The sequence below is a fragment of the Perca fluviatilis genome, chromosome 5 (genome assembly GCF_010015445.1).
Source record: "Perca fluviatilis chromosome 5, GENO_Pfluv_1.0, whole genome shotgun sequence".
In the NCBI taxonomy this organism is placed as follows: Eukaryota; Metazoa; Chordata; class Actinopteri; order Perciformes; family Percidae; genus Perca; species Perca fluviatilis.
In genome coordinates this window covers 35,873,751-35,899,543 of record NC_053116.1, presented here as the reverse complement: position 1 = coordinate 35,899,543, position 25,793 = coordinate 35,873,751, and the positions used below count along the sequence as shown (strand labels likewise).

The following is a 25,793-nucleotide window of genomic DNA, read 5'->3' as shown; positions in this document are numbered from 1 at the left end:
GTACTTTGGTCCGTAATGGGACTTGATCCAGCGACCGACAGACTGAGCTACTGCCACCCCATACATTGGAACGGTTTACAACGGTGGCCACATTGAATTTTCACACATTCACATTCACGGAATTCTGTGAGACCAGGCTGCTATATACATGCACCAATGGAGATGATGTCTCCGAATTCTCCTATCCTGGAACGTATGTGTGGGGTAGCCAGACCTTACTCCGCAGCGCTGTGGAGATAGAGCTGGCAATGGCGAGACTATAGGGCCACACAGGTTTAATGGCTGTGTGTGTGCAGGGGGAAAGGAACAGTGAAAGTGTGGAAACTGTGGAGTTAAAGCAAATGTTGGACACATTTTACTGCACTGTAACATAGGCTATATGAAGAAGAAGATGATGATGTATTACTATTATTATTATATTATTATTTTAGGCCTTTATTTTACAGGACAGCTGAAGACATTTAAGGGGAGAGAAGGGGGAATGACATGCAGCAAAGGGCCAAGGTCGGAGTCGAACCCGCGGCCCGCTGCGTCGAGGAGTAAACCTCTATGTATGGGCGCCCACTCTACAAACTGAGCTATCTGGGCACCCAGTATTTCATTTTTTTTTTGCATATTCTGCACTCAACCCATTTAGCCTCTTTTTTCTTTTTATGATAAACAGCTATTTTGTAAATATTTGTTTCTGTATATATTTTGTATTCCTTGTTAATGTTTAATATGTCTGTTTGTTTATGTATGCACCAGCCACCAATGCAAATTCCTTGTAAGTACTTATGAATACACCTTCTTCTGGTTCTGATGGACCCACCTGACCCCAGGACGGTAGGTGGCGGTGGCGGTGGCGGTGCGGCAGCGACCCGCCAGCTGAACCGAGACAGAGAAGAAGAAGGAAGTTCCCGTTCGTCACACTAGCGCGAAATGTCGAAGATGCTGAAATCATGGCTGAAACATATTCAAAGTCTAAACTTAAACGAAATAAGCCGTCTGTCAAAGATGTCCAGCCGGGGACGGGTTCGCGGGGAACCCTGAAGAGGAGTCCCACAGAGACAGCAGAGGCTGGGAGGTGGGTGTTCCTCTGGTTAACTTCACCGTGGCAGTGTTCACGGAGCCGTCATAGAGACAGAGCGCATTCAAGTACCGCCCCCACCGTAGGGAAAAAGAACTCTCCGCTCTCCATTGATGTGTGTTGCGTGAAGGTTTTCTGCTCGTCTATAATTTCCGTCTGCTAGTAAACAACAAAAAAAGATCCCTAAAACCTGCTGTGTGGTGATATGAAGTACCAACAATGTAAATAACCCATAACTTAAGTTTTTATAAGCTGCCGACCAGAAAAACTGAGTTTTTTTATGAAGACAAAAGTGGATACAGACTCAGCAGAGAGGATCCTGACGATAGCCTATGTCCAGTATGGCTGCTCGATTATGGAAAAATATATATACATATATTTCGGTCAATATTGAAATCACGATAATTTAACACGATTAGTTGACTTCTGGAAAGATGTTGCAATTATTGAACTTAAATAACAGTGGAAAAAGTTAAATAAATCAACAGTAAAAAAAAAAAAAACACACAGGCCTACAACTGTGAAATTTGTCTCAATACTTTTCCTATTTAAACTTTATTTTTTTATTCAGAACACAAGAGAAAATAAGAGTTTACTCGCAAAACGTAATGAGCTAAATAATTGTATTTCTCGATTTATTCTGTTTTTGTGATCATTGGGAGCTGAAATCATAATCACGATTACATTTCGATTAATTGCACAGCCCTTATGTCCAGTATGTCAGATCAGACTCTAAATAATGGTCGAGCTCGTTTTTAAATGCAACAAAGGAAGGTTTTAAAATGTCTAAAGCTGCATTCATGGATATGAAATTCACGAGGGATTTAATACAACCTGGTTAGGCTGCACCACGGAGCCACAGCATCCAAATCAGGCAACATAACGTACAGATTGAGTTAATAATAGGGGGTGTACAGTCTATGGGTGTCAATCATAAGTTGTATCACTATACGATACATCGATTGCTTGGACAACGATATGATATTTTCTGATATCACAAAGTCTGCCACGATACGATTTTGATTTGCTTCAATTCAAGGGCCTGCAATTCGTATTAAGATGATATCAGTATTGTTCATTTAACACACACGTGTGAAACTCAAGGCCCGCGGGCCAAATCCGGCCCCTCGCAATTTTTGATCCGGCCCTCATATTAATTTATGTTCACAATAAATGCTGGCACGCCTAGTTGTACATTCATACAAAAATTCACACAAAAGTGGCACAACCGGAGAGTTTTCATATTCAGGGCGTGAAACAGGTTGTTCGGCTGTGTGTGGTAGCCTAAAATTTAAAATTTAATCAAAATTTTTTTTTTTTAACTTCATTTGCTGAATTATATGATGGCTAGAGCTTTATGTTGACCTAAACTTTAAATAAAATAAATAAAAGCATGTCAATTAACTTGACATGTCTGGCCCTTAACATGGTTCAACTTTTCCAGTGTGGCCCTTAGTGAAAATGAGTTTGACACCCCTGATTTAACACAATCACTTATATGTTATATACATATACTGTATAGTACGTATATATATTGTGGGGATTATGGGAATTACAATAAATGTGCAACTTTTTTTTTAAAGATTATTTTTTGGGCATTTTAGGACCTTTTATTTGTATAAGACAGCTTAGACTTGAAAGGGGAGAGGGGGGGGATGACATGCAGCAAAGGGCCACAGGTCGGAGTTGAACCCGCGGCCGCTGCGTCGAGGAGTAAACCTCTACATATGGGCGCCTACTCTACCAAGGCGAGCTACTCAGGCGCCCATAAAAGCGCAAGTTAAAGATGATACACAGATATGTATCGATAGTTTCACTTTGCATCGTCGATCATTAAATCGATATCTCAATCCAGATCTCTGTATCGTTACACCCCCTAAGCTGATAATAGCCTCGCTGACACATTGCCAACAAAAATGTAACATAAATAAGTAAAAACAAAAGGTAGGATTTATTGCAGGGCTGTTATATTAGATTGCACAGGCTCACATAATAAAGTTGTAACTTAGTGTAAGGCTAAATCCAAAAAGGCTTGATAGCTTTTAGGAGAATTTCCTCCCAAATGGAAACTAAATGGGAACACGCTGATAAATGTCAAATAAACAGTCCTTCCAGAAAAATGCGGAGTTTTTTTGTGATTGTTGCGGGCAAAAAAATCTTGATTATGCGGCACGTTTTCTTAAAAAATGCGATGGAATATGTGGGATATTTATGCAATTTTCTGCGATGACATTGCGGGAACTTGCAAAAATTGCGGTTTGATGAAAAAGAGAAAACAAAGTGATCCCCCCCCCCCAAACACCCTGCTTCTTGATGATGTTCACGTCGCATAATTACGTCACTTCATAACGTTCCCATGGCAACAGGGGAAAATGGCTGCTCTTGTGTGAAGTAAACGCAACATTTTTCAACTTTCTGCTGAGATATATGTGACTTTTTTGCAACGAAAATGTGGGGATTATGAAATCATGCAAGCACCGCATATTTTGCGCGGAAATCGATAATGTATGCGGTGAAAGTGCGGCGTATTTGAAAAAATGTGGCCCCCGCATAAATATGCAGACTGTGGCTGATTATGCGATCGCATAATCGCGTTTTTCTGGAGGGACTGGATGAAGTGAAAACAGCGGAGAGTAGTTAGATGTGGAGCAGCCATACCATAAATTAATTACACAACATTTGACACAACCTGCATTAGAGGAGAATACACATAAAGTGGACATTGTGTAGCACATAACTTCGTGCAGTTTTGGCCTTGAACTATCTGATAAAACACAGTGTGGATCGACGTTTTCGGTCTCTCCCACTTGTTAGTTACACAAGCAGACACTGTGCACCAGATCAAAGAGCAGTTTCATAAATAATTTCATTGACGGATTTAAAATGCATACAAAATCATTTTGAAAAAGTGGGGGGGGGGGACCCATCATCAAATCCTGCTCTCCCCTATTGGGTATTGGAAAATTAAATCAATTTTTTCTGGAAACTCTTGATAGAAAAAAACCTCTGCAGCCATTCAGCACACGTCTTGGGATAGAGCTACAGGCTGGCTGAGGGGTTGGGTTTTATTTAGAGAAGAGAAAACAGGTGCAGCAGTAGTTGTGTGAAACAGACAGAAAAAAAAAAGATTATATTCGGGTTAAGGCAATAGCCTGATTTCTCAAACGGCGTGTAAAAACATTACCCTTGGGAAAATCAGAGTTGTCATAACCCGGTTAACAGAGCTAGAGAGATCCTTCAGTAACCGGGGCTTTCCTGCATGTATACACCTTAATGGTGCGTTCTTTTTGTCCACCAAAGTCGTTTTACGAGTTGTTTTCCGGAGTTACGACCCGGAAGTTGCAAAAAGAACGCCCCCCGAGGTCGTATTTACGACTCGTCAAGTCGTCTGAACTCAGAGAACCCCGAGCTCACTTTCAAAGATGGCTACGTCGTGCATCACACGTAGTAAACATTGTGGTTTTCTACAATTTTAAGCACTTTTGTCTTTGTTGTAACCAAATGAAGAAGTCGTACACATAGCACTGTATACTGCTACCTATAGGCATGTCTCTACAGTCTTATTAGGAGTTAAACATAGCGCTGTATACTGCTACCTATAGGCATGTCTCTACAGTCTTATTAGGAGTTAAACATAGCGCTGTATACTGCTACCTATAGGCATGTCTCGTGTCTTATTAGGAGTTAAACATAGCGCTGTATACTGCTACCTATAGGCATGTCACTACAGTCTTATTAGGAGTTAAACATAGCCTGTATACTGCTACCTATAGGCATGTCTCTACAGTCTTATTAGGAGTTAAACATAGCGCTGTATACTGCTACCTATAGGCATGTCTCTACAGTCTTATTAGGAGTTAAACATAGGCTGTATACTGCTACCTATAGGCATGTCTCTACAGTCTTATTAGGAGTTAAACATAGCCTGTATACTGCTACCTATAGGCATGTCACTACAGTCTTATTAGGAGTTAAACATAGCGCTGTATACTGCTACCTATAGGCATGTCACTACAGTCTTATTAGGAGTTAAACATAGCGCTGTATACTGCTACCTATAGGCATGTCCCTACAGTCTTATTAGGAGTTAAACATAGCGCTGTATACTGCTACCTATAGGCATGTCCCTACAGTCTTATTAGGAGTTAAACATAGCGCTGTATACTGCTACCTATAGGCATGTCTCTACAGTCTTATTAGGAGTTAAACATAGCGCTGTATACTGCTACCTATAGACATGTCACTACAGTCTTATTAGGAGTTAAACATAGCGCTGTATACTGCTACCTATAGACATGTCACTACAGTCTTATTAGGAGTTAAACATAGCGCTGTATACTGCTACCTATAGGCATGTCACTACAGTCTTATTAGGAGTTAAACATAGCGCTGTATACTGCTACCTATAGGCATGTCTCTACAGTCTTATTAGGAGTTAAACATAGCGCTGTATACTGCTACCTATAGACATGTCACTACAGTCTTATTAGGAGTTAAACATAGCGCTGTATACTGCTACCTATAGGCATGTCACTACAGTCTTATTAGGAGTTAAACATAGCGCTGTATACTGCTACCTATAGGCATGTCTCTACAGTCTTATTAGGAGTTAAACATAGCGCTGTATACTGCTACCTATAGGCATGTCTCTACAGTCTTATTAGGAGTTAAACATAGCGCTGTATACTGCTACCTATAGGCATGTCTCTACAGTCTTATTATGAGTTAAATACCGCCTCATTAGTTATTTTGTAGCTTGTGCAGCTGAAATTGGCTAGAGACACTCGGTTGCTATATGACAACAATGGCTTTAAGCCGAGTCTTGAGCAGAAAGCAGAGCAGTAGCCTAACGTTAACGTTAATCAAAACGTAATTTTCATGTATCAAACTCTGAAATATATGTGTGTAATATGTCAATAACTGGGTGAATAGAATCCTAAATGTTACTAAAAATGTTACAAAAATCCATCTTTTCTCCGACTCGTAGTATTGTGTGACAAAAAGAACGAAACAACCCGCGGTTATTCGTTTTTCGACACGGATGTGACGCTGGAGCTACTAGTCGCGATTACAAGACAAAAAGAACGCACCATAACCCTAGAACGGCCATGACGGTCATTTTGACCATTTGGAAATGTATATGCGTAATACCTACACCATATTTTTCAGGATATGAACGTGTGAAATAATTACGGTTTACTATGCCATGATGTGAATTATTGAAAGCCGTATTACTACTCAGATATATAATTAAACTTAGTACATTTCGCTGTTATTACGTTTTTCTAAAGTTATCCTATCACAATACGTAATACAATATCGCAATAGGTATTTATCATGAGAGATTATAGAGTTTGGAATCTGGCGGTCAAAATGGCTGCTCACGGCAGTTCTGGTAGTAATGGAATTCCGGCACTTCCAGTGTTAACCAGAGTAAAGGCTGAGTTATGGTTCTGCGGAGGCTCCACGCAGAGCTTTCGCCGTAGCCTAGATATGTGGCCTGAAGTTTATACTGGTCGTTGGCGTGTGCGTCGAACTCTTTAAGAGAATAGCAGGGCCGGTGTGTGTGTGTGTGGGGAGTGTGTGGTAGAGCGAGTGAGAAAGTGACGGTGATTGGCTTCGGAGCGAGTACCGACTCTAGAGTCCTAGTGAGAGAAACAAAGTGTCTCCCCTGTTCTTTCTGACCACCGTAGGAAATCTGGAGCAGGAAGAGTTAACCCTCTCCTTGATTTCATGTTGTTTATGGAGAAGGAGAACCAGGAAATGAGTCGTGGGGGCAGAATAAGGACGTTTGGACAGTGGCTGTCAGCGTCGTCTGATGGCAGTTGGGAAAAGGCTTTTGGCGTGTTTGTGTAACGCACCGGGGAGAGCCGCAGTAATATAGGATTTAGCGAGTAGTATGTAACGGAGAATTACTGAGTAGACAGGACTTTCACCCAGGACACCCGGGTTCGCGTCCCGCTTGTCACGCTCGCTGGAGTCGCTTTTTAGAGTCGCTTTTTTCTTTCCTCCCGCGTGTCACGGAACCGTACGCCCACCCACGACCCTTTCCTAAACCCAACCGTCCCGTTCTCCCCGCGTGTCACGGAACCGTACAACCTTTTCATAGTCCCGACCAAGGGCGCCAAAAGGGACGGCAATAGTGCCGACCAAGCGCGTTCACCTGTAGCGCTAAAGGAGACTTTTAGCGTCAATAAGAACGAGAAAGGCTCCTGACCAAAGACGCAGAAGCATAAATCAGCTAGCCTAGAAATCTAGACGCCCCCTAGCGCCAGCAAATGTAATTTGCAGCCAGGGTCGTCCAGCAACTCTCCGTTGGCTTGCGAGCAGGAAAAACCAAACTCTGGTCAGGCCAATCACATCGTGTATAGAGTCGGTGGGCGCAGCTTAACTTAATGACGGCAGAGTTGCGACGGTTCCTCGTGAATTCCCTGCTACTTGAAAACAAAGAAAATGGCTGCTGCTGCTGGCGAACAGCGGTCTTTTGAATCGGCTTTGGCCGCGACTCTGGAAGACTTGGAGTTCAGCTTTTCTTTGAGAAAAGAAGAAAGAACAGCACTGAAGTCATTCTTAAAAAAGGAAGATGTGTTCGGAGTTTTGCCGACAGGATACGGCAAAAGTTGACTCTATCAACTAGCTCCCCTACCTTCTTCGTTGCTCTGATTGGTTGTAGCGCTCTCCTATTACGTGCAGAGGGAATTTGAAAGACAACCGTTTATCCCGCCCCTCGTATTGAGCCCAGCCAATGGTGAGTTCCCAGACCCATCATCTGGATGCACCGTGCTTTCCTACGCTGTGACAAGAGTGTGTGATAAAAAACATTAAGTTGTTAAACCGGCCGGTGTAATTTTGACATAGGTTAGTCTATATCAGGGGTGTCAAACTCATTTTCACTAAGGGCCCCACTGGAAAAGTTGAACCATGTTAAGGGCCAGACATGTCAAGTTTATTGACACGCTTTTATTTATTTTATTTTATTTAAAGTTTAGGTCCACATAAAGCTCTAGCCATCATATAATTCAGCAAATCAAGTAAAAAAAATTTTAAGCTACCACACACAGCCGAACAACCTGTTTCACGCCCTGAATATGAAAACTCTCCGGTTGTGCCACTTGTGTGTGAATTTCTCTGTCTAAAAGTCAGTAAATCTGCCAAATTCTGCTTTAAGCATGGTGTCATTGCGGTTTGAAAACTGTTTCCAGTCGTTTTTGTTTTGACGCACAACTAGGCGTGCCATTGTGAACCTAAATTAATATGGGGGCCGGATCAAAATTTGCGAGGGGCCGGATTTGGCCCGGGTGTGGTTTATATCAACAACGTTTCATTTCCAGGATTGCTCCGGTGCCAACCGGAAATTCCACCGGATGTCTGTCATTTCGGCCGGATTTCCGTCTCTTTCCTCTTCCTTTTGTGTCGGCGTTCTAACCTCCGGTGGATTTGTGAGGACTATGGTTAACTGCTCCTCAGATCTCTGCAGGGTAAATCCAGACAGCTAGCTAGACTATCTGTCCAATCGGAGTTTTCTGTTGCACGACTAAAACAACGTCCACCATGTTCCACCAAAACAAGTTCCTTCCCGAGACTGTTTTGCAGCGGCATGGTGGCTCTGTCCGGCGCTTAGCGCTCCCCAAGACGATTGTGATTGGTTTAAAGAAATGCCAATAAACCAGAGCACGTTTTACTCCCATGCCGGAATGCTGTGTGGACTAGCCAGACCCTCCTCCGCAGCGCTGTGGAGGAAGGTCTGGCAATGCGAGACATAGGTCAACTGGGAAAAAAAAAAAGCCAGTTGTGCGTTGGCAGAGCGCCAACTACTGTGCCGGAGGTAGAGTTACTCCCGTCATTCTTCCCCTGGCATAAGACCGTACCCCGTACCCTGCTGAGTGCGTCCTGTCTGGTTTACAGGGCAGCGTGGTGGACCAGCGAGCCGCTGCCGGCTGTGGAGAGTCTGTGGGCGTTGTGTGCTCTGCCGTGTCTGGAGAATCGGCACCGGGACCTGGTTCCTGATCTTCCACATCCATCTACAGCGGTATGTTACTGCTGAGTGCGCCTCATCATACACATTTCCTCTAGTGAATGTGATGAAACTCCCGACAGGACTCCCATTAGGAGAGACTCCCATCTAGGGCTGCAGCTATCGATTCTTTTTGTAATCGATTAATCTAGCACTTTATCGATCGATTAATCGATTAATCGGATAACATTTCTTTGCTGGTCTGGGAGGTGTAGACTACGGCTACATTTATTTTTCCATCATCACTTAATCTCTCACAGGGAGAAATCTGTGTAGACAAAGTCTTGGAGCAGTGAGCGCTTTACGTTGATGCGTACGTTGCATCTTGTAGATGAGCGGTTCCAAACCTTTTTTTTTTTTTAAAGACATACAGGGTTTATTTAACACTACTCACAATAATTTTTATCACACATTTTACAAAATTGCTACAGTATTTCTTTCATACAATTGAACTGTCAATGTTAGTTTGGTCAAGTTTGCATTTGTTGGACATATAGCCATTACTTTTAGCTATTAGCCAACTTTTAAGTATTTCAGTTGCATATTCCTTACTTTTAGCTACGTTTGTATATATGTTATTATACTGTATGTATTAGGGGTGTGGAAAAATATCGTTATTCGATACACAGACGCCAAGAATGGATCTATTATTATATTGTAATAAATTGCAATATATCTCAAAATATTGCAATATGTTTAAAATCGCAATAATATCATATCATGACAGAAGTATTGTGGTGACTATATATATATAGTCACCACAATATATATATATATATATATATATACCTTCAATCTTTTTTATCCGGCCTTTATTTTTTGGTGCGGGCCACACTCCCTCTAAAGTTGTCTTAACATGACCAGAACATTATTTGTTTTTTTAGGTCAAAATTACATTTTTGGTGCGTGATGCTGCAGTTGTTGGTGACACACACCAAACTTGTCAATGAAAAAAAAAATAAAATAAGAAAGTGGCATTATCGTTCTCACAACATTAACGTCCGGTTATGGATTTGACTTTGTGACTACAGAGCTCATGAATGTAGTGCTTACAACCAGCCCTCTCCAAAACACGACACCACAGTGCAACTCTAGCCATCTGTCCTAAGATGTAAACCCTTTTCCTTTCAATTCCGATGCTGCTGGCGTTGAGTCTTGCATCTGTCCCTCCCCCCCTCCCCTCCCCCCCGCGTCGCTGCAGAGACCCACAGCGCTGAGGTCCGGTGAACAGCGGTGGTGTGACCTCAGCGAAGACGTCGCTCCCTTCCCCGAACCCTCTCCACCCTCTCCGAGGACTCGCTCCAGTCCCAGCCCCTCCCCGCGGGAGCTCTCGGTGCAGACGCAGCCCGTCCCGGACCCGGCGGACAGACAGCTGTCGTCTCGCGGCAGCCAAAGGCCGCGGCCGTCCCTCCACGGCTGGGAGGGGCCGCCGTCGTCAGCCGGACCCTCGAGGGCGGGGGGGGGCGAGGGGAGGAGAGGACGGGAGACCGGACCGCTTCTCACGGGCCAGGCGAAAGTGTCTGACGGCCGAGTTCCTCTGCAGAGGAAGGGGGAGGATAGAGAGGAAGAGGAGGGGCAGAGTCGTGTCGGAGGAGATGGAGGAGCAGCAGGAGGGGCGGGGCTTCAAAGCTGCCCCATGTGCCTGCTGGACTTCCCTGTTGGGTAAGAGATTGGGTTTCTTTTTTTCTATCAAGTTAAATTAGTTAAAACCTAGGCGTAATATATATCATTAGAAACAGGGCTGCACCGTATGACGACAATAACAAATTGAACGTTGAATTGCCACTGAATAAAGAATGATACTTACATTTTGGGGCAGTTCTCTACTGATATTTTTTTGCGATATGTCGCAGCCTTTCGCGATGTTGTTATTGCGCCAGTTGACATTGCGATGACAAAGATGAAGAAAGATTTTTTTCTTTAGTGTGTAGGATAGGATTGGTAGGCTGGGACGTCTCTGCAGCACCTCAGTACTGCATTCAGAACGGTTAGACACATATTTTGCCATTAACAAATATTGCGCTCGCAATTTGGATATTGCACTAGTCCATATTGTGATTTTGATACAATTGAGATTAATTGTGCAGCCCTAGCAAACACCAAACTATACAAATGTCAATATTACATCGACGTTTTTTTCCAATAAGTGCCACTCTACTGTAGTCGGATTTGAAATCAATATCGTGACGCTCCTAGTCCACACGAAAGGATCTGAATTGAGACACGCTTCAGGGCTGAACTCACATGATCAGTTTGGGTATTTGCACCGAAATACTGAATTTGTTTTTACTCTGTGTGAAAGTGTGTGTGTGTGTGTGTGTGTGTGTGTGTTCTCTGTCCGTACCGACAGTATATCTCCTTGCTCCCGTCTCTCCAGGTTCACCCAGATGGACTGTGACGGCCACCTGGCCCAGTGTCTGTCCGAGGTGAACGTGGACATGACCTGGTGAGGCCGACGGGACGCTGGCTGGCTGCTGTCCAGGTGAAGCAGCCACGCGCACACACACACGCACACACACACACACACACACACACACACACACACACACACTCCAGGATTGTATCGTATGAAGGAAACTCCCAGAGAGCAGCTCGCACACAGAACGCTCAGCTTTCACTGGCAGCTTACCCGGGCTGTGCACCGACAGAGAGGCTGCTGGACACGCTGGGCGTAGTCTCGCATTGCCAGACCTTCCTCCACAGCGCTGCGGAGGAAGGTCCATCCACACAACATTCCTGGATAGGAGAAAAAAAAACTGGCTCCTGGTTTATCTTTTAAACCAATGACAATTGCACGGGCAGCGCCGAGCGCACCGGACGCAGGTACGGCGCCTCGGGAAGGAACTTGTTTTGGAGAAACGTGTGCACGTTCAAGAGTTGTTTTAGGCTACGTTTACATTTGCTAACAAAATCTTTTTCTACGTTTACACCTCTGACCCCGTTTTGGTTTGGTGTCCGCGGGGCCGTGTTGCAGTCTCAACGGCCGCAAACGGAGACCTTTGGAAACACCGTCGCTGACGCCAACGTTTCGCCGCCTGATTGAGTCTCATCTGTCACGACTGTCTCGTTCTGGGAGACTGAACTACTGACGTTACCGTGGCAACTACCAGCAACGGGCTGCGTATACACGCTGCCTCCTGTTTACCCCGGCATGCGCATGCCCACTATACGAGAATGTTGATGAGATATTTTGGTTTGGGCGTGTTAGTTTAAACGGAGATAAGTTCTAAGTAAAAAACACTTACACGGAGTTTGCTTTTGGCTCAAAACTCTCACGCAAAAACCAAAATGTAACAATGTAAATGTAGCCTTAGTCATGCAACAGAAAACTCTGAATGGACAGATAGCTGTCTGGATTTACCCTGCAGAGATCTGAGGAGCAGTTAACCATAGTCCTCACAAATCCACCGGAGGTTAGAACGCCAACACAGAGGAAGAGGAAGGTGACGGACATCCGGCCGAAAATGAGAGGACATCCGGCAGAACAATCCCAGAAATTAAACATCATTGATATAGACTACTCTGGGTCATACCTCAAGGGGAGAGAACCAGAACCAGGATGATAACCTCTTTGGAGAAAAAAAAACAACCTTTTTCTGCGTTATGAAAGAGGGTTAGTTTTTTAGCAGGTGCACTTTGGAAGCTCTGGTCACAATGACTGTGATGACTCCCTGCTGTCATGATGTCAGGTTATCCTCTTTAGACACTCGATCCATAATTTGGCTCCACTTGAGCGTGTGCACTTGGCCTCCGATGCCTTTGTTTCCAGCTGGTCAAGACGACCCGCTAAACTGAAATGACAATCCAGCCTGGCCTCATCAGAGACATCGAGAGAGAGACCCAAATGGAACCGGGCCACATCCTCCTTTTCACAAAGCTGCTTTTTCACAGAAATATATCCGACCGTTTACATTTCTGTAGAGCTGGGCGATATGGACAAAAAAAAAAAAAAAATCTAATATCACAATATTTTTGACCAAATACATCGATGTCGATATTGTCGGGTTGACTAAATATTAAAACAATGAGAGTTTGGACAAATAATCGCCAATAATGTGGATACACTGACTAAGTGGGTAAAGGCAATGACGATATCTAGCCTCACGTATCGATGTGTATATAATATCCATATGTTGCTCAGCCCTACATTTCTGTTGAAATGAATGATCGATTTAAAGCTAAAATGATGTCATGATGATCATGTTGTATTTGGAGTGTGATCTGTGGGTTTAGGGTGGGGGGGGGGGGGTGTTTGTGCTGGAACTATTTCTCTGCGAAGAGCAGCTGGGTGCAGCGACTGTGGGCAGCTTCCCGAAGTGTGTCTCACCAGGCCACATCTGGCTGCACTATAGCCAGAGACCCTGCACAGCTGCAGTACTGGGTGGATGGATTACACTGTTGTTCTTCAAGTCATAGTTCCAGAGAGTAACTCCCCCTAAAACCAGTTTTTAGTTTTTTTTAAACATGTGTTAAGATGATTAATAAAACAAGATACATCGTGTTAAAGCTATAGTGCGTAGTTTCTGTCGTATTTAAAATGATACATTTCTGTCTAATTGACTTCCTCCAAATGCTGCGAGATCCGTACAGCGGAGTTATCTCGCACAAGGGACCGCTGATGGACCTGCACTCTCCTCTCTTCATTCACTGAGTAAACACTCCACTGCACACGGTTTAAATATTCATTTCTAGTGAACAGTTCAAGTTTGTTATCCCGGAGTCCGTTTTCAAATCAACACAGGAAATGGTGTTAAAATATGAATATTGGTTAATGCACTTACTAGTCTCCAAGTATGAGTGTACGAAGTGATCAGGGGATGTGGGGATGTGTGAGGCTAACTAAAAACACACACACACACACACACACACACACACACACACACACACACACACACACACACACACACACACACACACACACACACACACACACACACATGCAAAACTGTAGCATCTGCAAAGATTTTTCTGCCGTCATCTGCAAAAAAAAAAGGAAGCACCCAGTTCACGGAAAACCAGTATCATTTTTAATAATTACACATATTTACAAAGATGCGGTGAAGCAAAAATGAAGCATATCCAACCAGCAGTTATTTTCGAACCAAAAATCATGGACCGAGTTCATTTATGTTCAGTTAAAGATTCTCTTTCTTTTTGTTCGCTGTTCGGGTAAAGTGGTTTCATGGACTCTTCAGTTCATCCGTTGGTCCCTCGAGAAAAAACAACAATGGCCCCTCGTGTATCACCTGGTGGGCAAATAGATCAACGGAACACAGCGTTAATAAAAACTTAAAAAAATAACATGGAGTTCGGGGGGGGGGTTGGAGGAGGAAGCTTCCTCCAATGTTGAAGGGATTTCTAGCTTCTTGAAGTGTGTGTGTGTGTGTGTGTGTGTGTGTGTGTGTCGTGGCGGACTAATCAGCGACTGTGGAACGGTTTCACTATCTCTCCTCTCTCTATCGATTTCTCCCCTGCCTGGAAAAAGGCCCCTGTAGCTCATTGAGACCATCTGACTCAGGATCAGCTAATTAATCCTATTATGTGCTTATCAAATTAGCACGGCTCAGATTTCATTAGCTAAACCTCAGCCAATCGAGAGCTCTTCTTTCTCCTCGGAAGCGCACCGACGTAGAGATGAACGCCACGCTTCTACTTCAGAGGCGAGGTCTTACCATAGATCTAAAACTTAAATGGTTTTATATCTATGGCTTTGTCTGTCTGCAACTTTAATCCAGGGCTGGGCAATATATTGATATTATATCGATATATGAGGCTGGATATCGTCCTCAATTTTGGATACTGTAATATCATAAAGTCTTAATAGGATGTGTTGTCTTTTCCTGGTTTTAAAGGCTGCGTTATACTTTTGTTTCGTGAAAGCACCAATAGTCAACCCGACAATATCGCCGCAATATCGATGTTATTTGGTCAAAAATATTAAAAAATTTGACTTTCTCCATATCGCCCAGCCCTACTTTAATCTGTGCTTTGTAGTTGATATTCAGATGTGTAGTGCATGTGTTTGATTAGATCCCAGCCTTTTAACACAACATGGCTCCTGAATTTGGTTACCAATAGGTTAGCCTGCTGTGTATAAAGGTGGCATTACATGACTGAACTTAAAACAGCCTAAAACCTCACTGTATACAAAAAAACTAAAACTTCCTGGCTTGTGCAAACTCTGCACCAGCAGCTGGGGCGGGGGATGAGAAATAGGATTTGATGGATGATGTGATGTTAGAGAGCTGACCGACATGTGTCGGCTTGGCTTTACACCGGGCAACTGTGGTGTGGTCAGCTGCAGGTTACAAAGCCATCCACAGCACCTCTTGATCGGGACAAGTATTAACTGAAATAGTCATAAGTTAATGCAAACACGAAAACTCAAGATTCAGTGCAAATACCAAAACAGTACTTCTTGTCAATACTTTAGTTTGGGGAGGGGGAGGAGAAGTAAAAACAATGCTTCAACTCTTGTTTTCATTTTACAAAAGTGCTCAATGCATCAGTGTTAAATTATAAAAAAACTTTGTAAAAAAAAAAAAAGTCTGAATAAAACAGTCTGGAGTTAGAAACGTTTCCTGATTTAGATCAAGACGTGTGTGACGAAATCATTCAAACAAACGAGACTAAGAACCGGATTGAGCATTTGATGCCAACTTTTGATATTTGACACTTTTCAATAGTCAAAGTTAGGGATATATTTCAGTCGGTACTCAGAAAGCTCGGAGCTTTGTTAACCAGCCCTGTAGCTGACCCTAACAGCTGGAACACACCGCACGTGTTAGTGCCGCGTAGCGCAGCTATTTTCTTTTTTATTTCCGCGCACGTTATCCAATCTGACCAGCTACACCGGGCGGCGAAATTACAAATCCCACTATGGCCACGCCAAGACCCGCCCTACGAAGCAGCTTGATTGGTTGGGGTTAGGCATTTGACCTCGAGCGGCAAAGGTTAGGATAGCTGATTGGTCAGGGGATAGGACCTGTACAAATGGGCTTACGTTACCTTGCGTAAGCATGGACGCCTGGCCAATAAATCAGTCCCTCCAGAAAAATGCGATCGCATAATTCAATGCATAATCGGCCAAAGTCCGCATATTTATGCGAGGGCCACATTTCTTCAAATAGCCGCACTTTTGCCGCATAAATTGCCGATTTCCGCGCAAAATATGCGGGTCTTGCATGATTTCATAATCCCCGCATTTTCGTTGCAAAAAAGTCACATATGCCTTAGCAGAAAGTTGAAAAATGTTGCATTTACTTCAGACAAGAGCAGCCATTTTCCCCTGTTGCCATGGGAACGTTATGAAGTGACGTAATTACGCAACGTGAACATCATCAAAAAGCAGGGTGTTGGGGGAATCACTTTTTTTCTCTTTTTCATCAAACCGCAGTTTTTTCAAGTTCCCACAACTTCATCGCATAAAATTGCATAAATATCCCGCATATTCCATCGCATTTTTTAAGAAAACGTGCCGCAAAATCAAGGATTTTTGCCCGCAACAATCACAAAAAAAACCTCACGCAAAAAACGCATTTTTCTGGAAGGACTGATAAATGCCATGGAAGGGTGGGTCTCGGTGTGGCCATAGTGTGATTTGTAATGTCGCGTCTGCGTAGGCCCGTGCGCTGCAGTGATAGTTCAGCCGTCTCCTCTATTTATTGCGCGATACGCGAGCATATGCCCAGGCAGGTAACCACATACAGGAAGACCACAGTGCAGCCGGATACTTTACCAAAATAAACACATTTCAAAATAACTTCATGCGATCAGGCACACAGAGAGAAAGACCGACAGACGGACAGAGAGAGACACACACACACACACACACACACACACACACACACACACACACACAACACACACACACACAGGGGCTACAATTACTACAGTTTTCTCATCCTGTCTCTTTCTATCGGAGATATAGAGATCAGGCTCGTATCTACGCTACGCTACGTGTGGTGTGTTCCAGCTGTAAGGAGGCAGAGCGGTCCAAATGACGCTCAGCAGATCCACACGTGGTTCTGGTTCTACTACGCTGCTGTCTTTCTTGGCACGTACAGTCCACATGGTCCTACATTTTGGACTGTAGGGATGTTACTGATTAACCCGTGTAACCGTTGACAGATTAATACTATCAGTATCACTAAAAGGGGTTTATGTTGAAATCTTAAACTTACTGTTAGTACCCTACTTGTACCCTTTATGTACATATTTAGTTTGGTGTCAGCACTAGGAAAGTGTTTATTTAAAATGGGTCTGAATAACCCTATAAAGGATGGGCCGTGTAAGCCGCCAGACACGAAAATAAACAATTCATGAATTCATTCATTCACCAGTTAAACACGATATTAAAACAAAAATAAACACGTTAGCCTATTAAAAACGTTTTTTTTTTTTGCATTGTAAAAGAAAAATAGGCTATACAATCTATTTCACATAACTTGTGTTTTAAGCTCTTTTTTTTTTCTGCTAAGTCCGTGGCTCTCTGCTGGATGGCTATATATCGACGAGGACAGGCCGGTTAAATCGGCCGTCCCACACACGGAGTATACCGGGCAGACACACAGCGGACAACCTCGCAGGTGGATGCGGACATGTGCCCCGCGGACAGCTGCAGACTTGTTTTCGGTCGCCCAAGCGGTTCCAGGAAAGTGGCTGCATGTGGCTGCGCGACCCGCACAAGTCTGGGACTGTTCACGAAACGCGGCCGAGCATCCCGGCTGGGTGAACTGGGACTCTGTTGACTGCTTGTCGGTTAACATTTCTTTAAACCGATCACAATGCGTCTTGGGCGGCGGGCGTAAACGCGGACGAATACCGGAGCCGCTGCAAAATAACCTCGGGAAGGAACTTGTTTTGGTGGAACGTGTGTACGTTCAAAAGTTGTTTTAGTCGTGCAACAGAAAACTCAGATTGGACAGATAGTCTAGCTAGCTGTCTGGATTTACCCTGCAGAGATCCGAGGAGCAGCTAACCATAGTCCTCAGAAATCCACCGGAGTTTAGAACGCCAACACAAAGAAAGAGGAAGGTGACAGACATCCGGCCCGAAAAAAGTGACATCCAACAGAATTTCCGGCGGCAATGGAGTGGAACGTCGTGGATATAGACTCATGATCGGTTAACGTGAGTCGGCTATCGATCAGAAAAATAAAAAAAAAATCTAAATTGGCATCCCTAGACTGTACAATAGGTCCGGACGTGGACCGGTATGAAATTAAGTCGTGCAGCCAGGCAGATGTGGAGAGTATAAATTGGCAGGGAGTGTTATTACAGTTTTTCCTGGCGCTTTTTCCATTCGCCTGGTTTGTTCAGTACATGTGGCGCAGCGTGACAGCTGTTTTTAAAAGCCAGGCCCGGTCCGGAGAGGCAGACACGAGTCAACAGTTAAACTCTCGGTTGGGGTTTGGATTGGCCTCCAGCGTGGTAACCTGTCACAACTATGGTGAAAGCTGTCCACTTGACTCAAGTTAGAGGAAGTATTTAGTCGAATGGGTCACACATTTATGGTTCAGGATGAAACATGTCTGGGAGGTGACAGAACTAGGGTTGTTATTTCCAATTATCATAATCGATACATAACATGTCTGTCGGATTACTCAGTTATATCGTTTGAGGACTATGTGGAACGCCTTTTTAGAGAAGCGTTGTATTCCTCTCCGTGTGACGAGAGAATATAATGAAAGGAAACGTACGACTGAAATGGCTTAGCTGCATCACGACCTGTGCTTTAGAGAGAAAATAACGAGTTTTATATTTTCTACCTTTTGGTTTCTTGACACTATTTTTATTCTTCAACACCACTGCTAACAAAATGCAGTCTGTCTGTACCCTACAGCCACCAGTGCAAATTAGTTTACGTTGTCTCTCTGTACTCCTTTCGGTCACCGGCCCGGAGCATTTCTGATGGATCTCTGAACACCTGCTTTTATTCCTTTTAGAAATAACAATATTATATTCAGTATTATATTGGGCTGTCATTCGATTACATATTTTAATCGGGATTAATCGCATGATTGTCCATAGTTTACTCACGATTAATGGCACATTTTTCATCTGTTCTAAATGAACTTTAAAAGAGATATTTTTTCCAGTTTTGAATGCTTAAGTAATATTTGAGACTGGACGTACTCCGGTGGTAACTCAGTTCACATCAACAGTACATGCAAATAACTTCAGTCTTGTGGAGAGAACCATCTGGAAGGGCTTTGAAACTCAATTTGCCATTTAAAAGACTCTTATTTATCCATTTCTGCTCAAGGAGGTTTGTTTCTGCTAGCCATCCAGTCCTGTTTACGGATCTCGTCTCTGATGGTGATGAATTACAACATACATAAGTCGCTAAGAGGGTCTGAAAAGTTGCTAAATCTAGTGAAAAAATTCGCCAAGATGGCACACTGTCCCCAACGTTACTGCTGCAGCTTCCTGATTTCCCAAACGACGGAGCGGAAACACAGAACGTGTGTACGTTAATCGCAAGAAAAAAAAATGAGTGGCGTTACAAGGAATTTGCGTTAACTCTTGATTAACGTGTTAGTTTTGACAGCCCTAAATATTACCAATACATTTGAATATCATTTTAACATGATTTTTGACTGAATACAAGCAAAGAAACAATGGAAGAATTGAAGTTGCACTGAGCTGTAGTTGCACCGTGTAAAGCCAGCCGTAGTGCGGAGATGGAAACACACGATGGGCCCAAAAATGGAAATGGAGACACATTTCCACACAAAAGCACACGCAACCGGTCACATGATATTTTCGCCCGGCTGCAGATGGTCACGCAGTGGCAGCTGGTGTAGAAGAATCTGAGCTCGGCCAGCAAGCCTGTACACACGGCGGAGGCTGAAGCCAATGCACAGCTTTGTGTTTCAGCTCGAGTCCTGATATAATGTGTTTCTACAGCTGCCAGACTGGAATTGGCAGCGAGTATACCGTGGCCTGTATACACCTTTTATACACATATGTAGGACTAGGACTAGCCTCAACTCCACCCCTCAAAGAATTGGAATCGATAAGAACCGGAATCGAAAGGAAGAATCGGACTTGGAATAAGAATTGTTAAAATCTAAACGATGCCCAACCCTACCCAGGACTGTATGGATGCTGCCTGCTGCACGACACCCATCGGTGACATTTCTAAATGATCACTGGGGTCATTTAGTCTCTACCTGCCACCAGTTGTAGTCATATCGGATGTTGGCTTGGAAGCTTCTCCTGTGAATCTACAGACCAGTCATAAATTATCTGTTGTACACTGATTATTTGAATTGATTCATTCAAAATAAAAAAGATTCAGTCAAGTGTCAGGACCGAGGCAGGCTACCGTGCTCCAAAAATATTGGTTCCACAAAAAATATGAATGGTCTGGACCAACGCTGTTAAGAGTCTAGCCGTGGATTCAGTTGGTCTTTACGACTGAAGCCAGGGATGGGTGAAGAAATGTTTCGATAAAAGATAAGTGCAATCAGAGACATGGTAATTAATACGATCTTTGAGGCACTTCTTAAATAAAAACTCGTCTCCCAGTAAGCCCCCCCCCCCCGTTGTTCGCGAAAATCCTAAAAGATAACAAAAAAACGTTTGTTACGATGAAAATGTGCCACTTGCATCAATAAAAAGGCATCTTCAATTCTGGATTCACTACCTACACTATAATACACAATAATAACTTATGTTTTCTTTCTCATTGTACATTCTTGTTTTGTGTGAGGCTTGCCCCCCCCCGCCACAATATAGAAAAAAAAATTAACAAAAAAAGTGCATCTAAAATTTCAAGTTCTTCAGCAGAACTGTCATATTTATCCAGGGATGTGAGACGGGTTGAAATGTGTTTGTGATGGCAGGCACAGAATGAAACCGCTCTCCGTTCAAATCACAAAGCCGACCGTGCTTTGACACGAGGATGGACATTCAGAGAGGAGAACAGAATGAAGCCGAAGGAGGGGGGAAAAGAAAAGAAAAGGGAAGGCAACATAACGTCAGGGAATGTTCTTGAAGTCCAGTGTCTTTGTTTTCCTTGATGCCAAGAAAAGAAGAGTTTGGTATTCCAACAAAACTATCTGAATGGTCCAGGTAGGAAACGTTCCCGTTCTCCAGTTTGCTTTGCTGTGTTGAAAAAGGTCCAGAGGGTGAGTGGGTCCTCCCTTTACTCTTCCCCCTCTTCGCCTTTCAGAGTTGGCCTGCGAGTGTTTTTTTGGCTGAGACGGCAGCTTGGACAGACAGTAGGTGGGCGAAAGGAGGAAGCTGGTCTCCCCTTCATACAGACTCCTCAGTGGATAGCAGCAGGGGGTTGATGTATTCAAATCCCTCGAACTCTGACTGGTCTATTCTCTTGATGACGTCCCTAAGGAGAGGGGGACAGAAATAAGGATGAGAGGAGTTGATTTATCACAAAATCGGAGCAGAAGATCCTCCACGGCAAACCTCACAGCACTGACAGAAAGAGTCTCCTTAGTCCTATTCTCCATGTTTTTGAACTGGTTAGTAGGGGTGTAACCATAAATTGATCTGGATCGATATATCAATTCAATCCTCAACGAATGATGAAATTGTCAAATCATATTTTAGTTGCCTTTTGTAAATATATGTAAATGTAACTGTGTTAAATGGGTTTTACGGTATCGTCTCGTGTCAGTCGCAGACCCCTGGATTCAATCGAAGCGACATTGCATCGTGGCAGACTTTGTGATATCAGTAAACTGTATCGTTATCCAAAGAATCAATATAATAACGTACCGTAATAAAACAGGATTTACACCCCTACTGGTTAGCGATGCGCTCATCTCGATACCTCGACCCTGACCCATGAATTGTTGCGCCTGTAATCAGTGCACCGATTAATGAAGGGTGCACCAGATACAATTTGGAATGAACTTGCAGATGCAGCGTTTCTAACATATTTGCATCAGTAAAACCACATTTATGTATATAAAATTATTAGTAGAGAACCTAGTCCCTTACCAATGACCAATAATTTGATGTTTAGATTGGTTCTCGCAGTTTTGAAGCCTTGAGTTTGGCAACACGGGCGTTGCCATCTTGGTATTTTGCAATCGGAAATGACGAGCTGGGGAGGATGACGCGGCTGAACGAGACATTTTTAGGCAACCAAACTGTTCCAATTAACTTTGATGAAGTAAAAACACAGAGTGAGAGGTTCAAAGTTTAAGACTAAAACACGCCCAACACCCAAAAACTAGTTTGGGTCTACTTTAATGTCCACAGTGTTAACATCGCTAAAGGCCGTTTTACAGTAGCCATCCAAGCTTGCGCGCGCCAATGTGACGTCAAAATGCCGTAGATCTTGCTGGCACGCCAGGATTTTGAGTGCACGAGCAGAGGGCGCGCACCACTCTATTTGTTTTCAGCGCGCGACAAAGCGGAAACAGGAGGCCAGAACGAGTTCGCCGACAACTGGATGCCAAGACTCTCAGAGTGACTGCAAGTCTCTCTTGTAAACTTAAGATAAGGTTAAGATACAGTACAGGCCAAAAGTTTGGACACACCTTATCATTCAATGCGTTTCCTTTATTTTTATTATTTTTTTTTTTTAAATTTTTATAAAAAAAAACATAGAGTGAGTGAATAACTGAAAACATGTCTTATATTTTAGATTCCTCAAAGTAGCCACCCTTTGCTTTTTGATAACTCTGCAAACCCTTGGTGTTCTCTCAATGAGCTTCATGAGGTAGTCACCTGAAATGGTTTTACCTTCACAGGTGTGCTTTGTCAGGGTTAATTAGTGGAATTTTTTCCCTTATTAATAAAAAAAGCAAAGGGTGGCTACTTTGAGGAATCTAAAATATAAGACATGTTTTCAGTTATTTCACACTTTTTTGTTAAGTACATAATTCCATATGTGTTCATTCATAGTTTTGATGACTTCAGTGAGAATCTACAATGTAAATAGTCATGAAAATAAATAAAAAAACACATTGAATGAGAAGTTGTGTCCAAACTTTTGGCCTGTACTGTAAGTTCTTTTATGGTGAATGAAAGGCTTGATCCGACCAAGTAGGTCATAGAATCAAATTGAAGCATTGACGTCAATGCTGCTGCCAGATCTGCCGTTGTTTACCTTTTTCTTCTTCTAGTCTGCAGAAATAGCAAAGTCGCTCATTAGCGCCACCGCTGTTCAGGAGAAGACTGCAACTAGTGTTGCGACCACCACGCGCGAATATAAACAGTTACGGCGATCCCATGACGTCACATTTGCGCGTGTCAGGTTGGGAACGGCCAGTGTACTGAACGTTTGAGCCTCTGTCCTGATTGACAGGTCCTAAAGCATCCCCTGTTTTATCGTCTATTTTAAAATAACCATGGGACCATAATTTACTAAATGAACATCATGCTGTATTGAAGAAGACTTGAGACTAGCGATTGAGACGATAAACTCATTATGAAAATGTTTACTGAGGTAATAAATCAAGTGAGAAGTAGGGCCATTTTCTCATAGACTTCTATAGAAACAGACTTCTTTTGCAACCAGTGGAGTCGCCCCCCTGCTGGAAGTTAGATGGACTGCAGGTTTAAGGCCCTTCAGCGTTGGCTTCACCTGTCAGGGCCGGAAGCTACGTCCATTATTTTTTAACAGTGTATGTCAGAAATCGGTAAGTTACATGGTTTTTACACAGGAAGTGTTCAGGTTAAATAGGTCAAGACTATCAATTCACTCAACTAACCATCATCAAATCTTTTCAAAGAGTAGTTCAAAATGATTGGGACACATTGCTTTTGAAACATGCATTTAACATACATATACATTTAATAACAAAAACACACTGTTTTCTTTGACTTCCACTGTTCTGCAAAATGTCTACAACCTGGAAACCACCTGATGGGTAATGTTTCTTTGTTAGTTCTGCCAGGACAAATCCTTAAAACCCTGTAAAATGGCATCCCCTAAGTACATGATGTCAAGTGGGACAGAAAGAACTCAAACTGCTTCTTTGTTTCCTGAGTATGCTGCTTCCATTAGCAAAGGCATAATCACAGGTAAATGGAGCGGAACCCCATAACTAACTCAAATGGCTGGGTAAAAAATACATGTACTCCCTTAGCAACACCGCTGGCTGCTTCTCCTGCTGGCTGTTTACTCATCTGTGTGTGTGTGTGTGTGTGCGTGGTTGTGTTTTGATTGCGAGGAACTGAAGCCCAAAAAAGGGGCCTCTAGCTGGGAAAGGCTGAGAGGCTTTCTCCCTTCAGACACTGGGCAGGAGGCTTTGAAGTTTAAACAAAAGGTGTGTTCACTGGCCTTCCCCCTGGTGTACCAGGTGGGTGGGGGTCTCACTTTAGGGGCCACTTGCCGGTGTCGAACAGGTTGCGGATCCCACCCACATAGAGCGCAAGGACAAGTGAATGAAATGCTACAGTGTCTCTCTTTCAGTTTGCAGACTAGAATACTGATGAAGCCAATAGTTTTTCCACCATCTGATCTCATGTGAAGTACTCTCGCTGTAGGAGTAGGTCAACCACCAATACAAAAATTAGATTCAGAAAACGGTGTTTTTCTGTTTTGGAGTTTCTCTGAGAGAACAGAGAGGCAGAAAGGGGAAAAAAAAAAACACAAAGACGGACACACAAAAGAGAGAGGAGAGGGTTTGGGAGTTGACCAAAACAAACAGTGTGTTCAACCGACGTAAATGTTGTCTTTTTTTTCTCCAGGCTTGAATGACTTGAAAGCATTACCAGATGCAGAATGAAGAGGAGAGAACGAGGAAGGGACAGAGGAGAGGAGGGAGTGAAGTGGGAGAGACAGAACAAGAGTGAGGCAAAGAAAGCAGCAGGAAATCTAGACAGCATTTGAACTGCTTTTTAAAAACAAATACTTGTATTTTGTACCAATATCAAACCAAGAAATGAACTCTTAAGAGACTTGAACAGCTATTCGCAATTTAAGAAATAATTGTATACCCGTCTAAAACATCAGTGGTACAGTACTTCTAGTGTGACTAAGCTCTTGTAATTATTGGAAATGAAAGAAATTAAGGGAAGAAAGAATAATTAATGACTTAGTTTCCCAAAATACAGCACCTTCAGTGCTACAGTAGGATAAGCAACAGGTTCATTAGACAGGCTAGAGCAGTATTGTGGTCCTAGCCACCACATTCAAGTCCCTAAAAGCAACCACCAAGGACCAAGGCTACAGAAAAAGAAAGTACGTGTTACTGGCTAAGACTGCCATTTTCTAAGACAGGGAGCTGGCATAGAAAAAAAATACTAAAGCCTCTCTCCCCCTCCCATTACCATGCTGGCAAGGGCCCCCAGAAAATCTGGCTTTTAATGTCGCAATGTAAATCTCTAACATGGAGGGTTTACCCTTCTCTCTCCCTACACGGCTCTCACTTCTCTTTCTTCTTGTGCCAAGCCCATCACGAGTGGGAGAGAGGGGAGACTGGAGAGCTTTTTGCATCACCCCCTCTCCCAGAGCAGGAGTGGGCGACATCAGCCCCTCTCCTTGGTAACAGAGGGAAGAGAAAGAGGTGGGGAGATAAAGTGCGAGACGCAGGGAGGGAGGCATGCGTCTCCGTTTGATGTGCCATGGTGTTTGATGCCAGGTTGATATCTCCACTACTGAACTGGCAGTGTGCTCCCCACCCCGTTCTCCCACTCATCTCCCTCGACTCCCTCCCCCCCCCCTGCACTGTACCACCACCAACCGCTTCCACACTTGGCTCCCTAAAAGTCTGTCACGGACCCCCGT

At 43.5% G+C, this 25,793-nt stretch overlaps 2 protein-coding genes across 9 annotated transcripts in view; one reads left to right on the top strand and one right to left on the bottom strand.

The window, feature by feature from the left end:
- The first annotated feature begins 807 nt into the window (after positions 1-807).
- Positions 808-24,922, top strand: si:ch73-70k4.1 (Fanconi anemia core complex-associated protein 20). Of its 5 annotated transcripts, none has more exons than XR_005639221.1 (5): positions 808-1,066; positions 8,975-9,098; positions 10,285-10,745; positions 11,461-11,906; positions 12,058-12,443. XR_005639221.1 is itself a non-coding variant. In XM_039800693.1 (5 exons), exons 1-4 carry the CDS (start codon positions 942-944, stop codon positions 11,531-11,533), a joined length of 783 nt encoding a protein of 260 aa, XP_039656627.1. In that variant the 5' UTR covers positions 808-941; the 3' UTR covers positions 11,534-11,565; positions 24,755-24,922. The 5 variants fall into 5 exon arrangements, 4 of the variants coding, with proteins under 4 accessions (XP_039656627.1, XP_039656628.1, XP_039656629.1 ...); XM_039800693.1 differs by lacking the exon at positions 12,058-12,443 and adding an exon at positions 24,755-24,922 and having other exon boundaries at positions 11,461-11,565; XM_039800694.1 differs by lacking the exon at positions 12,058-12,443 and adding an exon at positions 12,452-13,304 and having other exon boundaries at positions 11,461-11,565.
- Positions 20,795-25,793, bottom strand: part of prkcz (protein kinase C, zeta) — a 136,694-nt gene continuing 131,695 nt past the window's right edge. For all 4 annotated transcript variants that reach the window (XR_005639218.1, XM_039800650.1, XM_039800652.1 and 1 more), the window contains one exon: positions 20,795-21,434. Coding sequence is in view for 3 of the 4 variants with exons in the window: in XM_039800650.1 (XP_039656584.1) it covers positions 21,347-21,434 (88 nt within the window). In the remaining variant the exon portion in view is untranslated. The remainder of the gene's footprint in view (positions 21,435-25,793) is intronic.